This window comes from Oncorhynchus gorbuscha, linkage group LG16, assembly GCF_021184085.1.
Source record: "Oncorhynchus gorbuscha isolate QuinsamMale2020 ecotype Even-year linkage group LG16, OgorEven_v1.0, whole genome shotgun sequence".
In the NCBI taxonomy this organism is placed as follows: Eukaryota; Metazoa; Chordata; class Actinopteri; order Salmoniformes; family Salmonidae; genus Oncorhynchus; species Oncorhynchus gorbuscha.
The window spans coordinates 62,198,532-62,214,376 of NC_060188.1; the positions used below are offsets into that span (position 1 = coordinate 62,198,532).

A 15,845-nucleotide genomic window follows, 5' to 3' on the forward strand; every position below is an offset into this window, starting at 1 on the left:
GTTATTTCATGAGGTGCCAGAGGCTGCTGACCTTCTCCTTCAGCCACGTCCTCCAGGGCCAAAGGGCGTGTGTGTGTGTGTGTGTGTGTGTGTGTGTGTGTGTGTGTGTGTGTGTGTGTGTGTGTGTGTGTGTGTGTGTGTGTGTGTGTGTGTGTGTGTGTGTGTGTGTGTGTGTGTGTGTGTGTGTGTGTGTGTGCGTCATGGAGTCTTAAAGGTGACCTAGACATGAGCTGGAACCAAATCCATGTGCAGTTTAATGGGAATTACTATCCTCATTAAAAGCCACATGGATGCTATTCTCTCATCTACAGCAAGTGGCAGGCTTTTACACTCACCCATACAGACGACAGGAGAAGAAGTGGAGAAATATACATTGCGGACAGTTGAAAATCTTAATTGCCACGTCTGTCTTTACAACTACTCTCAACAATGGGGCGACAGGGTAGCCTAGTGGTTAGAGCATTGGGCTGTCAAGGTACAAATCTGTCATTCTGCCCTTAAACAAGGCAGTTAGCCCACTGTTCCTAGGCCGTCATTGAAAATATTAATTTGTTCTTAACTGAAGGTTAAATAAAGGTTAAACAAAAAAAATGCTTCCTTACTATGGCAAGAAGATGTGGGTTCTCTCTCTCATGTTATTTTCTTAATCGCTTGGCAGCAGTCAAGCAGATCCCATTAGCTTTGGATACCAAAGAGAGCCAAGCCCTGCCCTCAACCTAAATTTTCAGGTGCCTACTTGGAACAGTGAACTGGATACTGGATCAATGACATGCAGGTTAAGATTGAATGAGCCACTGTTTTTGAGTCAGACCTAGGTTCAAGTACTATTAATTTCAGATACTTTGAGCATTTTCTCTAACCTGCCAGGAGTGCCAGATGGGTGGGTTTTGCAGTTCTGGGACTATTCTATTTGTCCATGAAAACATGCAAGCGCATTAAAGCACTGATAAAGTATTATAAATTATTTTGAATAGTATTTAAACCCAGGTCTGGAGTGCAGTGAAGTGGAGGACAGACATTCTAGTGCATTTGTTGTCTAATTGGATTAGCCTATTGGCTCATAGGATCATAAAAGGTCAAACTAAATTGTAGTTAGGTGGGTTCGATGGCTAGCAGTAGATAGTATTTTCTGTAAAGGTTATTCTGTTTGCTCTCTTGGCGAAGAAACCAAATCCGACTGAATTCTAGATGGAGAGTTTTCTTAAAGGGTTATTCTGTTTTCTCAGCTCATTTAAGTCAAGGTCATACTGAACTGAATTTAGGTAGACGATTGAATAGCTAGCGGTAGACAGTAAGTAGTTGGGTGTTTTTGAACAGTTTATTTTGTTCCTTTTTTGTGGTACTTTTACCCTTTTTTTCTCCCCAATTTCGTGGTATCCAATTGGTAGTTAGTCTTGTCCCATCGCTGCAACTCGGTACAGAATCGGGAGAGGCGAAGGTCGAGAGCCATGCGTCCTCCAAAACACGACCCTGCCAAACCGGAGCTTGCTAGAGTGCGAAGGGAGAAGGACATCCCAGTCGGCCAAACACTCCCGTAACCTGGATGATGGTGGGCCTATTTGTGCCCCGCCTCATGGGTCTCCCGGTCGCAGCCGGCTGCTGCACAGCCCGGTATCAAACACGGATCTGTAGTGATTACTCTAGCACTGTGATGCAGTGCCTTAGACGGCTTCGCCACTCAGGAGGCCCCTGTTCTTTTCTTATTACAGTTTGTTGATGTGTGTGTGTGTGTGTGTGTGTGTGTGTGTGTGTGTGTGTGTGTGTGTGTGTGTGTGTGTGTGTGTGTGTGTGTGTGTGTGTGTGTGTGTGTGTGTGTGTGTGTGTGTGTGTGTGTGTGTGTGTGTGTGTGTGTGTGTGTGTGTGTGTGTGTGTGTGTGATGCCTCATTTAAAAACTCCAGGGTAGGAAAAGACTTGGGGTTCAGTAATTTCCTAACTCAAACAGCGCTAGTGAATCAGCGAAAAGCGAGCAGGGGGAAAATGTAAAACCAGGTCAGGGGGAAAAAGCTCTGTAAAACCCTGTTTTTTTTTTACATCTGTAGTGTGGAAGGCAGCACTGGAAGCACTTGAGCAGAATGGGGAGATAAAGCAGGAAAGCCATCGTGGTGCGCAGATGGCCTCCAAAACAAACGCAGGACCTCCCTGACCCCACCAGGACTGCCCTAGTGTAGAGGAATAACTTTAATAGAGAACTGAAATGTTTTAAATAGAGTGAAACAGGGAGCTAGCCTATAACCTGAACTTGTCTAATAGCAATAGATTGTTCTTGTTGCAAATGTGTTTTGTTTTACTGAACACAACCCACGTCTACTTGGCCAAGTGGTCTCTATGCTGTGTTCTGTCTGTAGAGGGAGCCCACCCCCCAATGTCATCTTCATGCAGTCACACTCATCCTTTTTAAATTCTCTCTCTCAATTCAATTTGCTTTATTGGCATGACATAACAATGAACATATTGCCAAAGCTTATTTTGGATATTTACAATATGAAAATAATAAGAATCAAAATGGTCAACGGGACAACAGTAACAACAATAACCAAGGGTCAAAATAACCATACATTGAACAATCACAATAAGTATACAGTAGAGGACATGTGCAGGTTGATTGGTCTGTCAGACACTGTCCCCCATCTTTATGGCAGGCAGCAATGTAGAGCGCTGCCATCCCACAGCTCTCTGCGTCTTCCCTCAACAGGACAGGTAGCGTATTCTTATCAGAGAGGTCTCTGAAACTTTGAAAAAGGGTTTCAAATTTGGAGAAATGACTCTCTCTCTCTCTCTCTCTCTCTCTCTCTCTCTCTCTCTCTCTCTCTCTCTCTCTCTCTCTCTCTCTCATATATATATACTGCTCAAAAAAATAAAAGGAACACTAAAATAACACATCCTAGATCTGAATGAATGAAATATTCTTAAATACTTTTTTCTTTACATAGTTGAATGTGCTGACAACAAAATCACACAAAAAGTAACAATGGAAATCAAATGTATCAACCCATGGAGGTCTGGATTTGGAGTCACACTCAAAATTAAAGTGGAAAACCACACTACAGGATGATCCAACTTTGATGTAATGTCCTTAAAACAAGTCAAAATGAGGCTCAGTAGTGTGTGTGACCTCCACGTGCCTATATGACCTCCCTACAACACCTGGGCATGCTCCTGATGAGGTGGTGGATGGTCTCCTGAGGGATCTCCTCCCAGACCTGGACTAAAGCATCCGCCAACTCCTGGACAGTCTGTGGTGCAACATGGCGTTGGTGGATGGAGCGAGACATGATGTCCCAGATGTGCTCAATTGGATTCAGGTCTGGTGAACGGGCGGGCCAGTCCATAGCATCAATGCCTTCCTCTTGCAGGAACTGCTGACACACTCCAGCCACACTCCAGCCACATGAGGTCTAGCATTGTCTTGCATTAGGAGGAACCCAGGGCCAACCGCACCAGCATATGGTCTCACAAGGGGTCTGAGGATTTCATCTCTGTACCTAATGGCAGTCAGGCTACCTCTGGCAAGCACATGGAGGGCTGTGCGGGCCCCCAAAGAAATGCCACCCCTCACCATGACTGACCCACCGCCAAACCGGTCATGCTGGAGGATGTTGCAGGCAGCAGAATGTTCTACACGGCGTCTCCAGACTGTCACGTCTGTCACATGTGCTCAGTGTGAACATGCTTTCATCTGTGAAGAGCACAGGGCGCCAGAGGCGAATTTGCCAAACGTCCTGCACGGTGTTGGGCTGTAAGCACAACCCCCACCTGTGGACGTCGGGCCCTCATACCACCCTCATGGAGTCTGTTTCTGACCATTTGAGCAGACACATGCACATTTGTGGCCTGCTGGAGTTCATTTTGCAGGGCTCTGGCAGTGCTCCTCCTTGCACAAAGGCGGAGGTAGCGGTTCTGCTGCTGGGTTGTTGCCCTCCTACGGCCTCCTCCACGTCTCCTGATGTACTGGCCTGTCTCCTGGTAGCGCCTCCATGCTCTGGACACTACGCTGACAGACACAGCAAACATTCTTGCCACAGCTCGCATTGATGTACCATCCTGGATGAGCTGCACTACTTGAGCCACTTGTGTGGGTTGTAGACTAGGTTCTAGGTTAGCTAGGTTCTAGGTTCTAGGTTAGCTAGCCAGCTATTGTCGTTCTTTTAACGCAACGTAATGTAATCAACACTGCTAGCTAGCCAGCTAGCCCCCGAATAGCAGCACTGTCGAAACTATTACACTCAACGGAACGACTTGATTAGTGTAGTGTCAACAACGCAGCCACTGCCAGCTAGCCTACTTCAGCAGTACTGTATCATTTTAATCATTTTAGTCAATAAGATTCTTGCTACGTAAGCTTAACTTTCTGAACATTCGAGACGTGTAGTCCACTTGTCATTCCAATCTCCTTTGCATTAGCGTAGCCTCTTCTGTAGCCTGTCAACTATGTGTCTGTCTATCCCTGTTCTCTACTCTCTGCACAGACCATACAAACGCTCCACACCGCGTGGCCGCGGCCACCCTAATCTGGTGGTCCCAGCGCACGACCCACGTGGAGTTCCAGGTCTCCGGTAGCCTCTGGAACTGCCGATCTGCGGCCAACAAGGCAGAGTTCATCTCAGCCTATGCCTCCCTCCAGTCCCTCGACTTCTTGGCACTGACGGAAACATGGATCACCACAGACAACACTGCTACTCCTACTGCTCTCTCGTCGTCCGCCCACGTGTTCTCGCACACCCCGAGAGCTTCTGGTCAGCGGGGTGGTGGCACCGGGATCCTCATCTCTCCCAAGTGGTCATTCTCTCTTTCTCCCCTTACCCATCTGTCTATCGCCTCCTTTGAATTCCATGCTGTCACAGTTACCAGCCCTTTCAAGCTTAACATCCTTATCATTTATCGCCCTCCAGGTTCCCTCGGAGAGTTCATCAATGAGCTTGATGCCTTGATAAGCTCCTTTCCTGAGGACGGCTCACCTCTCACAGTTCTGGGCGACTTTAACCTCCCCACGTCTACCTTTGACTCATTCCTCTCATTCCTTCTTTCCACTCCTCTCCTCTTTTGACCTCACCCTCTCACCTTCCCCCCCTACTCACAAGGCAGGCAATACGCTCGACCTCTTCTTTATTAGATGCTGTTCTTCCACTAACCTCATTGCAACTCCCCTCCAAGTCTCCGACCACTACCTTGTATCCTTTTCCCTCTCGCTCTCATCCAACACCTCCCACACTGCCCCTACTCGGATGGTATCGCGCCGTCCCAACCTTCGCTCTCTCTCCCCCGCTACTCTCTCCTCTTCCATCCTATCATCTCTTCCCTCTGCTCAAACCTTCTCCAACCTATCTCCTGATTCTGCCTCCTCAACCCTCCTCTCCTCCCTCTCTGCATCCTTTGACTCTCTATGTCCCCTATCCTCCAGGCCGGCTCGGTCCTCCCCTCCCGCTCCGTGGCTCGACTACTCATTGCGAGCTCACAGAACAGGGCTCCGGGCAGCCGAGCGGAAACGGAGGAAAACTCGCCTCCCTGCGGACCTGGCATCCTTTCACTCCCTCCTCTCTACATTTTCCTCCTCTGTCTCTGCTGCTAAAGCCACTTTCTACCACTCTAAATTCCAAGCATCTGCCTCTAACCCTAGGAAGCTCTTTGCCACCTTCTCCTCCTGAATCCCCCCCCCCCCTCCCTCTCTGCAGATGACTTCGTCAACCATTTTGAAAAGAAGGTCGACGACATCCGATCCTCGTTTGCTAAGTCAAATGACACCGCTGGTTCTGCTCACACTGCCCTACCCTGTGCTCTGACCTCTTTCTCCCCTCTCTCTCCAGATGAAATCTTGCGTCTTGTGACGGCCGGCCGCCCAACAACCTGCCCGCTTGACCCTATCCCCTCCTCTCTTCTCCAGACCATTTCCGGAGACCTTCTCCCTTACCTCACCTCGCTCATCAACTCATCCCTGACCGCTGGCTACGTCCCTTCCGTCTTCAAGAGAGCGAGAGTTGCACCCCTTCTGAAAAAACCTACACTCGATCCCTCCGATGTCAACAACTACAGACCAGTATCCCTTCTTTCTTTTCTCTCCAAAACTCTTGAACGTGCCGTCCTTGGCCAGCTCTCCCGCTATCTCTCTCTGAATGGCCTTCTTGATCCAAATCAGTCAGGTTTCAAGACTAGTCATTCAACTGAGACTGCTCTCCTCTGTATCACGGAGGCGCTCCGCACTGCTAAAGCTAACTCTCTCTCCTCTGCTCTCATCCTTCTAGACCTATCGGCTGCCTTCGATACTGTGAACCATCAGATCCTCCTCTCCACCCTCTCCGAGTTGGGCATCTCCGGCGCGGCCCACGCTTGGATTGCGTCCTACCTGACAGGTCGCTCCTACCAGGTGGCGTGGCGAGAATCTGTCTCCTCACCACGCGCTCTCACCACTGGTGTCCCCCAGGGCTCTGTTCTAGGCCCTCTCCTATTCTCGCTATACACCAAGTCACTTGGCTCTGTCATAACCTCACATGGTCTCTCCTATCATTGCTATGCAGATGACACACAATTAATCTTCTCCTTTCCCCCTTCTGATGACCAGGTGGCGAATCGCATCTCTGCATGTCTGGCAGACATATCAGTGTGGATGACGGATCACCACCTCAAGCTGAACCTCGGCAAGACGGAGCTGCTCTTCCTCCCGGGGAAGGACTGCCCATTCCATGATCTCGCCATCACGGTTGACAACTCCATTGTGCCCTCCTCCCAGAGCGCTAAGAACCTTGGCGTGATCCTGGACAACACCCTGTCGTTCTCAACTAACATCAAGGCGGTGGCCCGTTCCTGTAGGTTCATGCTCTACAACATCCGCAGAGTATGACCCTGCCTCACACAGGAAGCGGCGCAGGTCCTAATCCAGGCACTTGTCATCTCCCGTCTGGATTACTGCAACTCGCTGTTGGCTGGGCTCCCTGCCTGTGCCATTAAACCCCTACAACTCATCCAGAACGCCGCAGCCCGTCTGGTGTTCAACCTTCCCAAGTTCTCTCACGTCACCCCGCTCCTCCGCTCTCTCCACTGGCTTCCAGTTGAAGCTCGCATCCGCTACAAGACCATGGTGCTTGCCTACGGAGCTGTGAGGGGAACGGCACCTCAGTACCTCCAGGCTCTGATCAGGCCCTACACCCAAACAAGGGCACTGCGTTCATCCACCTCTGGCCTGCTCGCCTCCCTACCACTGAGGAAGTACAGTTCCCGCTCAGCCCAGTCAAAACTGTTCGCTGCTCTGGCCCCCCAATGGTGGAACAAACTCCCTCACGACGCCAGGACAGCGGAGTCAATCACCACCTTCCGGAGACACCTGAAACCCCATCTCTTTAAGGAATACCTAGGATAGGATAATTAATCCCTCTCACCCCCCCCCCCCTTTAAGATTTAGATGCACTATTGTAAAGTGACTGTTTCACTGGATGCCATAAGGTGAATGCACCAATTTGTAAGTCGCTCTGGATAAGAGCGTCTGCTAAATGACTTAAATGTAAATGTAGACTCCGTCTCATGCTATCACTAGAGTGAAAGCACCGCCAGCATTGAAAAGTGACCAAAACATCAGCCAGGAAGCATAGGAACTGAGAAGTGGTCTGTGGTCCCCACCTGCAGAACCACTCCTTTATTGGGGGTGTCTTGCTAATTGCCTATAATTTCCACCTGTTGTCTATTCCATTTGCACAACAGCATGTGAAATGTATTGTCAATCAGTGTTGCTTCCTAAGTGGACAGTTTGATTTCACAGAAGTGTGATTGACTTGGAGTTACATTGTGTTGTTTAAGTGTCCCCTTTATTTTTTTGAGCAGTGTATATTTTAAAAACAAAAACAAATATATATATATATATATATATATATATTAGGAAATGAAGCTCTGTTTCTGCTGTTGTGCAGTGGTTACACAGCCTTTCCTCTACAAGGAGACCTTTTCCTGTGTTCTACCCTTCTCAATGGCAACGCTCTCACTCTCTCACTCTCTCTCAGTAACTCTCTCTCTCTCAGTAACTCTCTCTCACTCTCACTCTCTCACTCTGACTTTCTCTATCCAACACTCTCTCTGGCTCGGACTCTCTCTATCTGGCTCGGACTCTCTCGCTTTCACTCTCGCTCTGACTCGCTCGCTCGCTCACTCTGACTCTCTCTCTCCCGCTCACTCTGACTCTCTCTCTCCCGCTCACTCTGACTCTCTGATACGCTCTGATTCATTCCCTCTGCTCACCATTGGGGTTTTGACCTTCGTTAGCCCCATCTGGTACCAGCATGGGATGTTTGGTTTGGCATAGCCAGACTTGTTCCAGAACAGCACTTTCGTGCATCAGGCAGAGGGGGAGGGAGGGAGTTGTTGGTATCCCTTGCCAGCAATGATGATAAAGAATGTTGCTCTATTCTCACTCACTCTGCTGGACTTGTCTGACCCAGATCTGCATCTGACCCAGGAGTTTTGTTATCTAGTATCTACTGCTGTTAGTGAATGCATCAAAAAGGATTACCACTAAATGTGTATGCTTATGTGTTTTGAACATTCACTATGTGAAGAATGTTTTTTTTTTTTATATATATTTTTTTTTTTCACCTTTATTTAACCAGGTAGGCTAGTTGAGAACAAGTTCTCATTTGCAACTGCGACCTGACCAAGATAAAAGCATAGCAGTGTGAACAGACAACACAGAGTTACACATGGAGTAAACAATTAACAAGTCAATAACACAGTAGAAAAAAAGGGGAGTCTATATACAATGTGTGCAAAAGGCATGAGGAGGTAGGCGAATAATTACAATATTGCAGATTAACACTGGAGTGATAAATGATCAGATAATAATGGTCATGTACAGGTAGAGATATTGGTGTGCAAAAGAGCAGAAAAGTAAATAAATAAAAACAATATGGGGATGAGGTAGGTGAAAATGGGTGGGCTATTTACCAATAGACTATGTAGAGCTGCAGCGATCGGTTAGCTGCTCAGATAGATGTTTAGACACACCTACTCATTCAAGGGGTCTTCTTTATTTTTTACTATTTTCTACATTGTAGAATAATAATGAAGACATCAAAACTATGAAATAACAGATATAGAATCATGTAGTAACCAAAAAAAGTGTTAAACAAATCAAAATATGTTATTTGATATTCTTCAAAGTAGCCACCCTTTGCCTTGATGACAGCTTTGCACACTCTTTGCATTCTCTCTCTCTAACTACATATACAGTTGAAGTCGGTAGTTTACATACACTTAGGTTGGAGTCGATAAAACTCGTTTTTCAACCACTCCACACATTTTCTTAACTAACTATAGTTTTGGCAAGTCAGTTAGGACATCTACTTTGTACATGACCCAAGTAATTTTTCCAACAATTGTTTATAGACAGATTATTTAACTGATAATTCACTATCACAATTCCAGTGGGTCAGAAGTTTGCATACACTAAAATGACTGTGCCTTTTAAACTGCTTGGAAAATTCCCCAAAAAGATGTCATGGCTTTAGAAGCTTCTGATAGCCTAATTGACACAATTTGAGTCAATTGGAGGTATACCTGTGGATGTATTTCATGGCCTACCTTCAAACACAGTGCCTCTTTGCCTGACATCATGGGAAAATCAAAATAATTCTGGTTCATCAATCTGAAATCTGGGTCATCATTGGGAGCAATTTCCAAACACCTGAAGGTACCACGTTCATCTGTACAAACAATAGTACTCAAGTATAAACACCATAGGACCACGCAGTCGCCCTACCGCTCGGGAAGGAGATGCATTCTGTCTCCTAGAGATTAATGTACTTTGGTGCGAAAAGTGCAAATCAATCCCAGAACAACCGCAAAGGAGTATCTATATCCACAGTAAAACGAGTCCTATATCGACATAATCTGAAAGGCCGCTCAGCAAGGAAGAAGCCACTGCTCCAAAACCATCATAAAAAAGCCAGACTATGGTTTGCAACTGCACATGGGGATAAAGATCGTACTTTTCCGAGAAATGTCCTCTGGTCTGATGAAACAAAAATAGAACTGTTTGGTCATAATGACCTTTGTTATGTTTTGAGGAAAATGGGGGATACTTGCAAGCCGAAGGACACCATCCCAACTGTGAAGCACGGCGGTGGCGGCATCATGTTGTGGGGTTGCTTTTCTGCAGGAGGGACTGGTGCACTTCACAAAATAGATGGCATCATGAGAGAGTATAATGATGTGGATATATTGAATCGACACCTCAAGACATCAGTTAAAGCAGTTAAAGCTTGGTCGCAAATGGGTCTTCCATATGGACAATGACCCCAAGCATAGTTAGAAAGTTGTGGCATAATGGCTTAAGGACAACAAAGTCAAGGTATTGGAGTGGCCATCAGAAAGCCCTGACCTTAATCCTATAGAAAATTTGTGGGTAGAACTGAAAAAGCATTAGGAGGCCTACAAACCTGACTCCAGCACTGTCTAGAGGAATGGGCCACAATTCACCCAACTTATTGTAGGAAGCTTGTGGAAGGCTACCCTAAACGTTTGACCCAAGGTAAACAATTTAAAGGCAATGCTACCAAATACTAGTTGAGTGTATGTAATCTTCTGACCCACTGGGAATGTGATAAAATAAATAAAAGTGGGGGGGGGGTATAGTATTTGGTATAGTATTTATAAATTTACATTTAAGTCATTTAGCAGACGCTCTTATACAACATTTAAGATCCTTCTCATTGGTGCGTCAGCATTTTTAACTTTTGTAGCCAAAAGTTATATTGTGTCTGCAACAGAAAAGTGTGGTTTGTACAGTATCTGCATTCATACTGTAGGCTAACGTGATTACTAGTTATCATGGGAAATCGTAATGACTTATATGATTGAGTACATGAACTCGGCTTTCGCTAAGTCGGGTCGTGTTATGGGTTCAGGGCCAGGACACCCTCTCACTCACCCAATCTATTTCGCTGTAATTTTCTTAATTTAGTCATGTGAGGCTTTTGATTTTCTACACAGGCTGACTTCAGGCGGAACAATGGCCTGGATTGTACTTATGATGTTTGTATGTGTATCATGATCCTGTGGACACCCTCTCCATGTGAAGATCATCAAAGGAGGTCATAGACTTAATCTTATCTACACTGGGTGCATGACCAGGCTGTTAAACTCCACTTTCCCTCTGTCTGGTTCCCTTTCTTCTCTTATCTGGTTAGCTACCTTTGAGGAAATTGGACTGCCCTGATGCCGGGGGAATAACCCTAGGGAAGTTAGTTATCACATTATGACATTGTACTGTTGTTCACTTAGTGGGGCAGTCAGTCTGCTCTCTTTTTAGTCTGAAGAATTAAGCCACAGACCACTCCTGCTTCTTTCACAGTGAACCTTTTAGCGTCTTTCACAGTGAACTTTTAGCATCAGTGGTAGGCTGGGCAGTTGCTGCAACAGTAAATGTAGGTGAATGGACAGATGGACTTAACTGCTGTTTGATTTGTAGCGTCCCTTGGCTGGAGAGTGCATTAATAGGCCATGACATGGTATATCATGTCTAGGTCACTCTAAGACTTTTGTTGTGATTTTATAGGACAGTCAGTGTATTGCTTTGATATTTTGTTGACACTGCCAGTGCCTGTTATTTGTCTTCTGAATCCTTCCTTTCCTACAGGGTATTATTCTAGCACTCCATTATTGTGTTGTTGTTGCCTTAAAAGGGATGTGGTTCATGGCGTGCTGTTTTAGCCCCACTCAGTCAGTCACTAAATAGGAATTCAAACACGGGCAGAGTTTTTTTCAAAACTAGACGTGAATTACCTATGGGCTGCCTTGAGGTTTTGTTGTAAACTTTCTGGCCCAGATTGAACTTCGAGGTGCTATACGTCATCATGATGATGACTTTGCATAGACTAGAGTGCTCTCTGTGACATCATGAGAGTTGAGCAGAGTTATCATATAGGGAGATCCTCTCGAGTTGGCAGGTATATATTTATCAACTGAAAATACATTTAGCTAAAATGTGTATATCCTTTTGCTATTTTTTTCTTTTCTTATAGCAAATAACACGACCCTCACAAGAAGACAAGTCAGACGACAAAATCGAAGAGGAGAAATCGGAGAAGTCGGAGAAAAAAGAGGACGAGCAGAATAAGGAAGAGGAAGAGAAAGATGAAAAGGAGGACTCCAGGTGAATTTTGAATAGCTGTGTGTGTGTGTGTGTGTGTGCGTATACACTTGCTCATAGGTTCCCCACAGGTACTGCTGTTAGAGTCCTAGCTAGAGTCAGCCTCGGGCCTGACCCCCCTCTGACACTTCGAGGGAGAATCTGTACCTCCCAGTAAGTTGTAGCTTTCAGTTGAGGCAACAGGTATTCTGGAGCCTTGTTGCAGGGATCATCATCCCTCTTAGATGTAATGTACATCAGACCAGAGCGGGACGGAGCCAGAGATGGAGACACTGAGAGAGAGCGAGAGGGAGCGAACCACTGTCCTTCTCTGGCATGATGGCCAGGCTGAGCATAACACCCACCGACGGACTGCTTTCAATGTTCCGCCTATCCTGCAGTTTGAAAAACCATAAAACCAAGGCAGAAAGGCAGAATGGTATTTGAAATGCTCCCTCAAGGCCTAAATGGAAATCAGACCTTGTCGACTGACTCTGCTCTTCTAGGAAGAAGGTACTCCTCCCTCTGACCTGGCCTGTGTTTACTTCTTGCTTACGAGTACTCTCTGGCCCTTTCTCAAGTCGTCTTTCCTTGATTACTTGTGTCATGCTTTCCCTCAGAAGTTCTCCAATGAATTTTGAGATGGATAAAGGCTGAAAGGAAAGGCAAATTGAGAAAGAGCTGACTCTGAGAGGGGAGGAGAGCGTGGCGGCCATCTTGGCCCCATAACACTAAGCCATTAGCCAGATGACTTCCTGCCTGTTTACCCAGCTGGATCCGTGGGCAGCAGTTAGTCATGACTCGTGTCCTTGCCAACCACCAAATGAGAGGCAGCCTCGTTGCAAGTGCCTGTAAAACAAACCTGCTAATGAAAATGGACTTTTAAATCCAGTTGATGGGGACTCTGCAAATGGCTTTTCCCTAAGCATTCATCTGTCCAAAACAATAGGCTTGTACAGTTTCTGAAAATGTCCATTGGATAGGAGTTGAGTAGAATATAAAACAAATGAATGTCAAAATGTGCCTAATAATGTACAACAGTACTGTCATTCATGCTTTTAACCTGCAGAATCCCCTTGACCCACAGTTTTAATGATGTGTTATTGATGCTATGCTACCAGCCATGCTATGGTGAGGTAAAACCTTTTGGCCCCATCTCATTCAGGGACATCGGCAAAGACAAAGACAAGTGTGACGGTGGGGAAGACGAGGACGGAAAGGAGCAGAGCACGCCACGCGGCAGAAAGACCGCCAACAGCCAGGGCCGGCGCAAGGGAAGGATCACCACGCGCTCCATGGCCAATGAGGCTGCCTCTGTGGCGACCGAGGAGCCACTACCGCCGGCCTCCGCCCCTGAGCCTGTCCTGCCTGCAGAGTCTCCTCAGCCCCTCAAAACTGAGCCTACTACACAGAAGGCTGTTAGAGAGCCCACCAAAACTGCACCAGGTGGAGCTCCCATGGACCCTAACAGAGGAGGTAAGCACCTCAGACATTCTACCCATGTTTTTACCATCCCCTAATTCTATATATTTTTTTACAACGGTGCATCTCAAACAGCTAAAGGAGGAAGAAACGTTTACATTTACCAGGGTGGTTTACTAGTTTTCTGGTTATGTGGTATTTGCGGCAAAGGAACTGAGTAGATAATACAATTCTACTTGTGTCCACTCGAGGTATTGAACTTCGGCTATGGAGGTATGAACAAGTATGTGTGTGTGGCACTTGGCGTCTCCAACAGGTCGATCGCCAGCTACAAGTAGCTCGCAGGCCTCCTATGTGTAGATCGCCAAACAATTCTGAAAGTATGACAGTGCAACTGTCATTAACAAATCTCACAAGTTACCGAGGGGGCCGAGGGGTCGGCGGTGGGGGCGCGCACGGTAGAATGCACAAGGTGTACATTTCTAAATTGGATAGTGCATCATCAGTTCTTCTTGTCATGTTTGTTGCATACATTAGAGAGCTATTTCTATCTTGTCAGAACTGTCCAGAACAACTATCATGTCAGCTAAAAAAAAATGTTTTGTCGTTTTTTTTAGCCCATAGATATTGTCATTTTTTTTCGTCACTCAAATATCACATGAATACATATTAGACATGGTACAACATATAGAATTGCAAGAATTTGCTTTAAACATTATAAATTCTCTCCACCAACGAGGTGTGTGAACAGTTCGTCATGAACAGTGCTTGTGCCCATAGAAATAGACGTGGGGGGGGGGGGGTGCGCAGAATGTTCCCCAATGCTGGAAGACGGGCCTGAGTGAAAACGTTTGGGAACCCCTGTGCTAAATGACTAAAATGTAAATGTCATGCCACTGAGCTTCAAGAAAAACACCACCACCCTTTACACACACACCTGATAGGATATGCACTTTCTTGCCTGTCTAAAACTGGGGTCTGTTCAGATATACATTTTATTGTTTAGAACTACTAAGGTGGTCTGGTTGAATAAGGAATCAGCTCTATTCATTACATTTCTATCTGCAATTTCATCTCGCTGAATACATACCAGGTTCAGGTTGTTGTTATTGTTGTTTTTGCTCCTCAACACAATGCCTCCGATCTCTCGCTTGTGTAACCTATCCAGGGGGCTCAGTCTGAGAAGAGCCTATACCCTAGCCATCATCACCATGACAATAGAGTGTGGCGTCTAGGATGGACCCGTTGACATGGCTCCGCTCAGCTGTACCTCAGCCTAGTCCTTGTCCTGCTCTGAAAGCTTCTTATGATGTATGTGTGCTGAATGTCAGACAGTCTGTTTTAGCCTCCCACTCTGTATTTATAAGTCTATATCTGTGTCTGAAATGGCACCCTTATTCTCTACAGTGCACTACTTTTGACCAGAGCCCTATGGGCCCTTATTCTCTATGTCATGTTCTACTATTGACCAGAGCCCCATGGGCCCTTATTCCCTATGTGGTGTTCTACTATTGACCAGAGCCCCATGGGCCCTTATTCCCTATGTCATGTTCTACTATTGACCAGAGCCCTATGGGCCCTTATTCCCTATGTCATGTTCTACTATTGACCAGAGCCCTATGGGCTGGATCAAAAGCAGATCATTATATATGGAATGGGCAGCCATTTCGGTCTCGCCATATCTCTTCAAAGAGCAGGGCAAGATTAATGACCTGACCACCTCCCTGGATCTTAACAGGCATGTTGGGTGATCGGGGGAATGCGTTTCGATTAGGCGAACATGTGAGTTGAGTGTGCCATGGGACAGAAGTAGTAATTCAGCTATCCTTCGTTGAGTAGATTTAACAGACTATGTATGGCCCTAGACCGTTGGCTAGCAGCCGTCTAGGCATGGATCTCCTCTAGAGAAAAAAACCTCCTATAAATGTCAGCAACAGTGCTTTCAGAAAGTATTCACACCCCTTAACTTTTTCAAAATTCTGTTTTTACAAAGTGGGATTAAAATGGATTTAATTGTCATTTTTTTGTCAACAATCTACACAAAATACTCGAATGTCAAAGTGGAAGAGAAATTCTAGCATTTGTAAAGCATTTATGAAAAAGAAAACACTATCTTGATTAGATATGTGTCAATCCCCTGAGCCAATACATGTTACAATCACCTTTGGCAAAAATTACAGCTGTGAGTCTGTCTAGGTAAGTCTTTAAGCTCTTTCCACACCTGGATTGTGCAACATTTGCCCATTTATTATTTTCAAAATGATTTTCAATTGGTAGTTGACCATTGCTAGACAACCATTTTGCCATAGATTTTCTAGT

General features: G+C 45.9%; 1 protein-coding gene across 9 annotated transcripts in view; it reads left to right on the forward strand.

Annotated features, from left to right (window-relative positions):
• Positions 1-15,845, forward strand: part of ncor1 (nuclear receptor corepressor 1) — a 115,019-nt gene that overhangs the window by 65,991 nt on the left and 33,183 nt on the right. For all 9 annotated transcript variants that reach the window (XM_046303605.1, XM_046303607.1, XM_046303610.1 and 6 more), the window contains 2 exons: positions 11,998-12,128; positions 13,270-13,580. In XM_046303605.1, the coding sequence (XP_046159561.1) occupies positions 11,998-12,128; positions 13,270-13,580 (442 nt within the window). The remainder of the gene's footprint in view (positions 1-11,997; positions 12,129-13,269; positions 13,581-15,845) is intronic.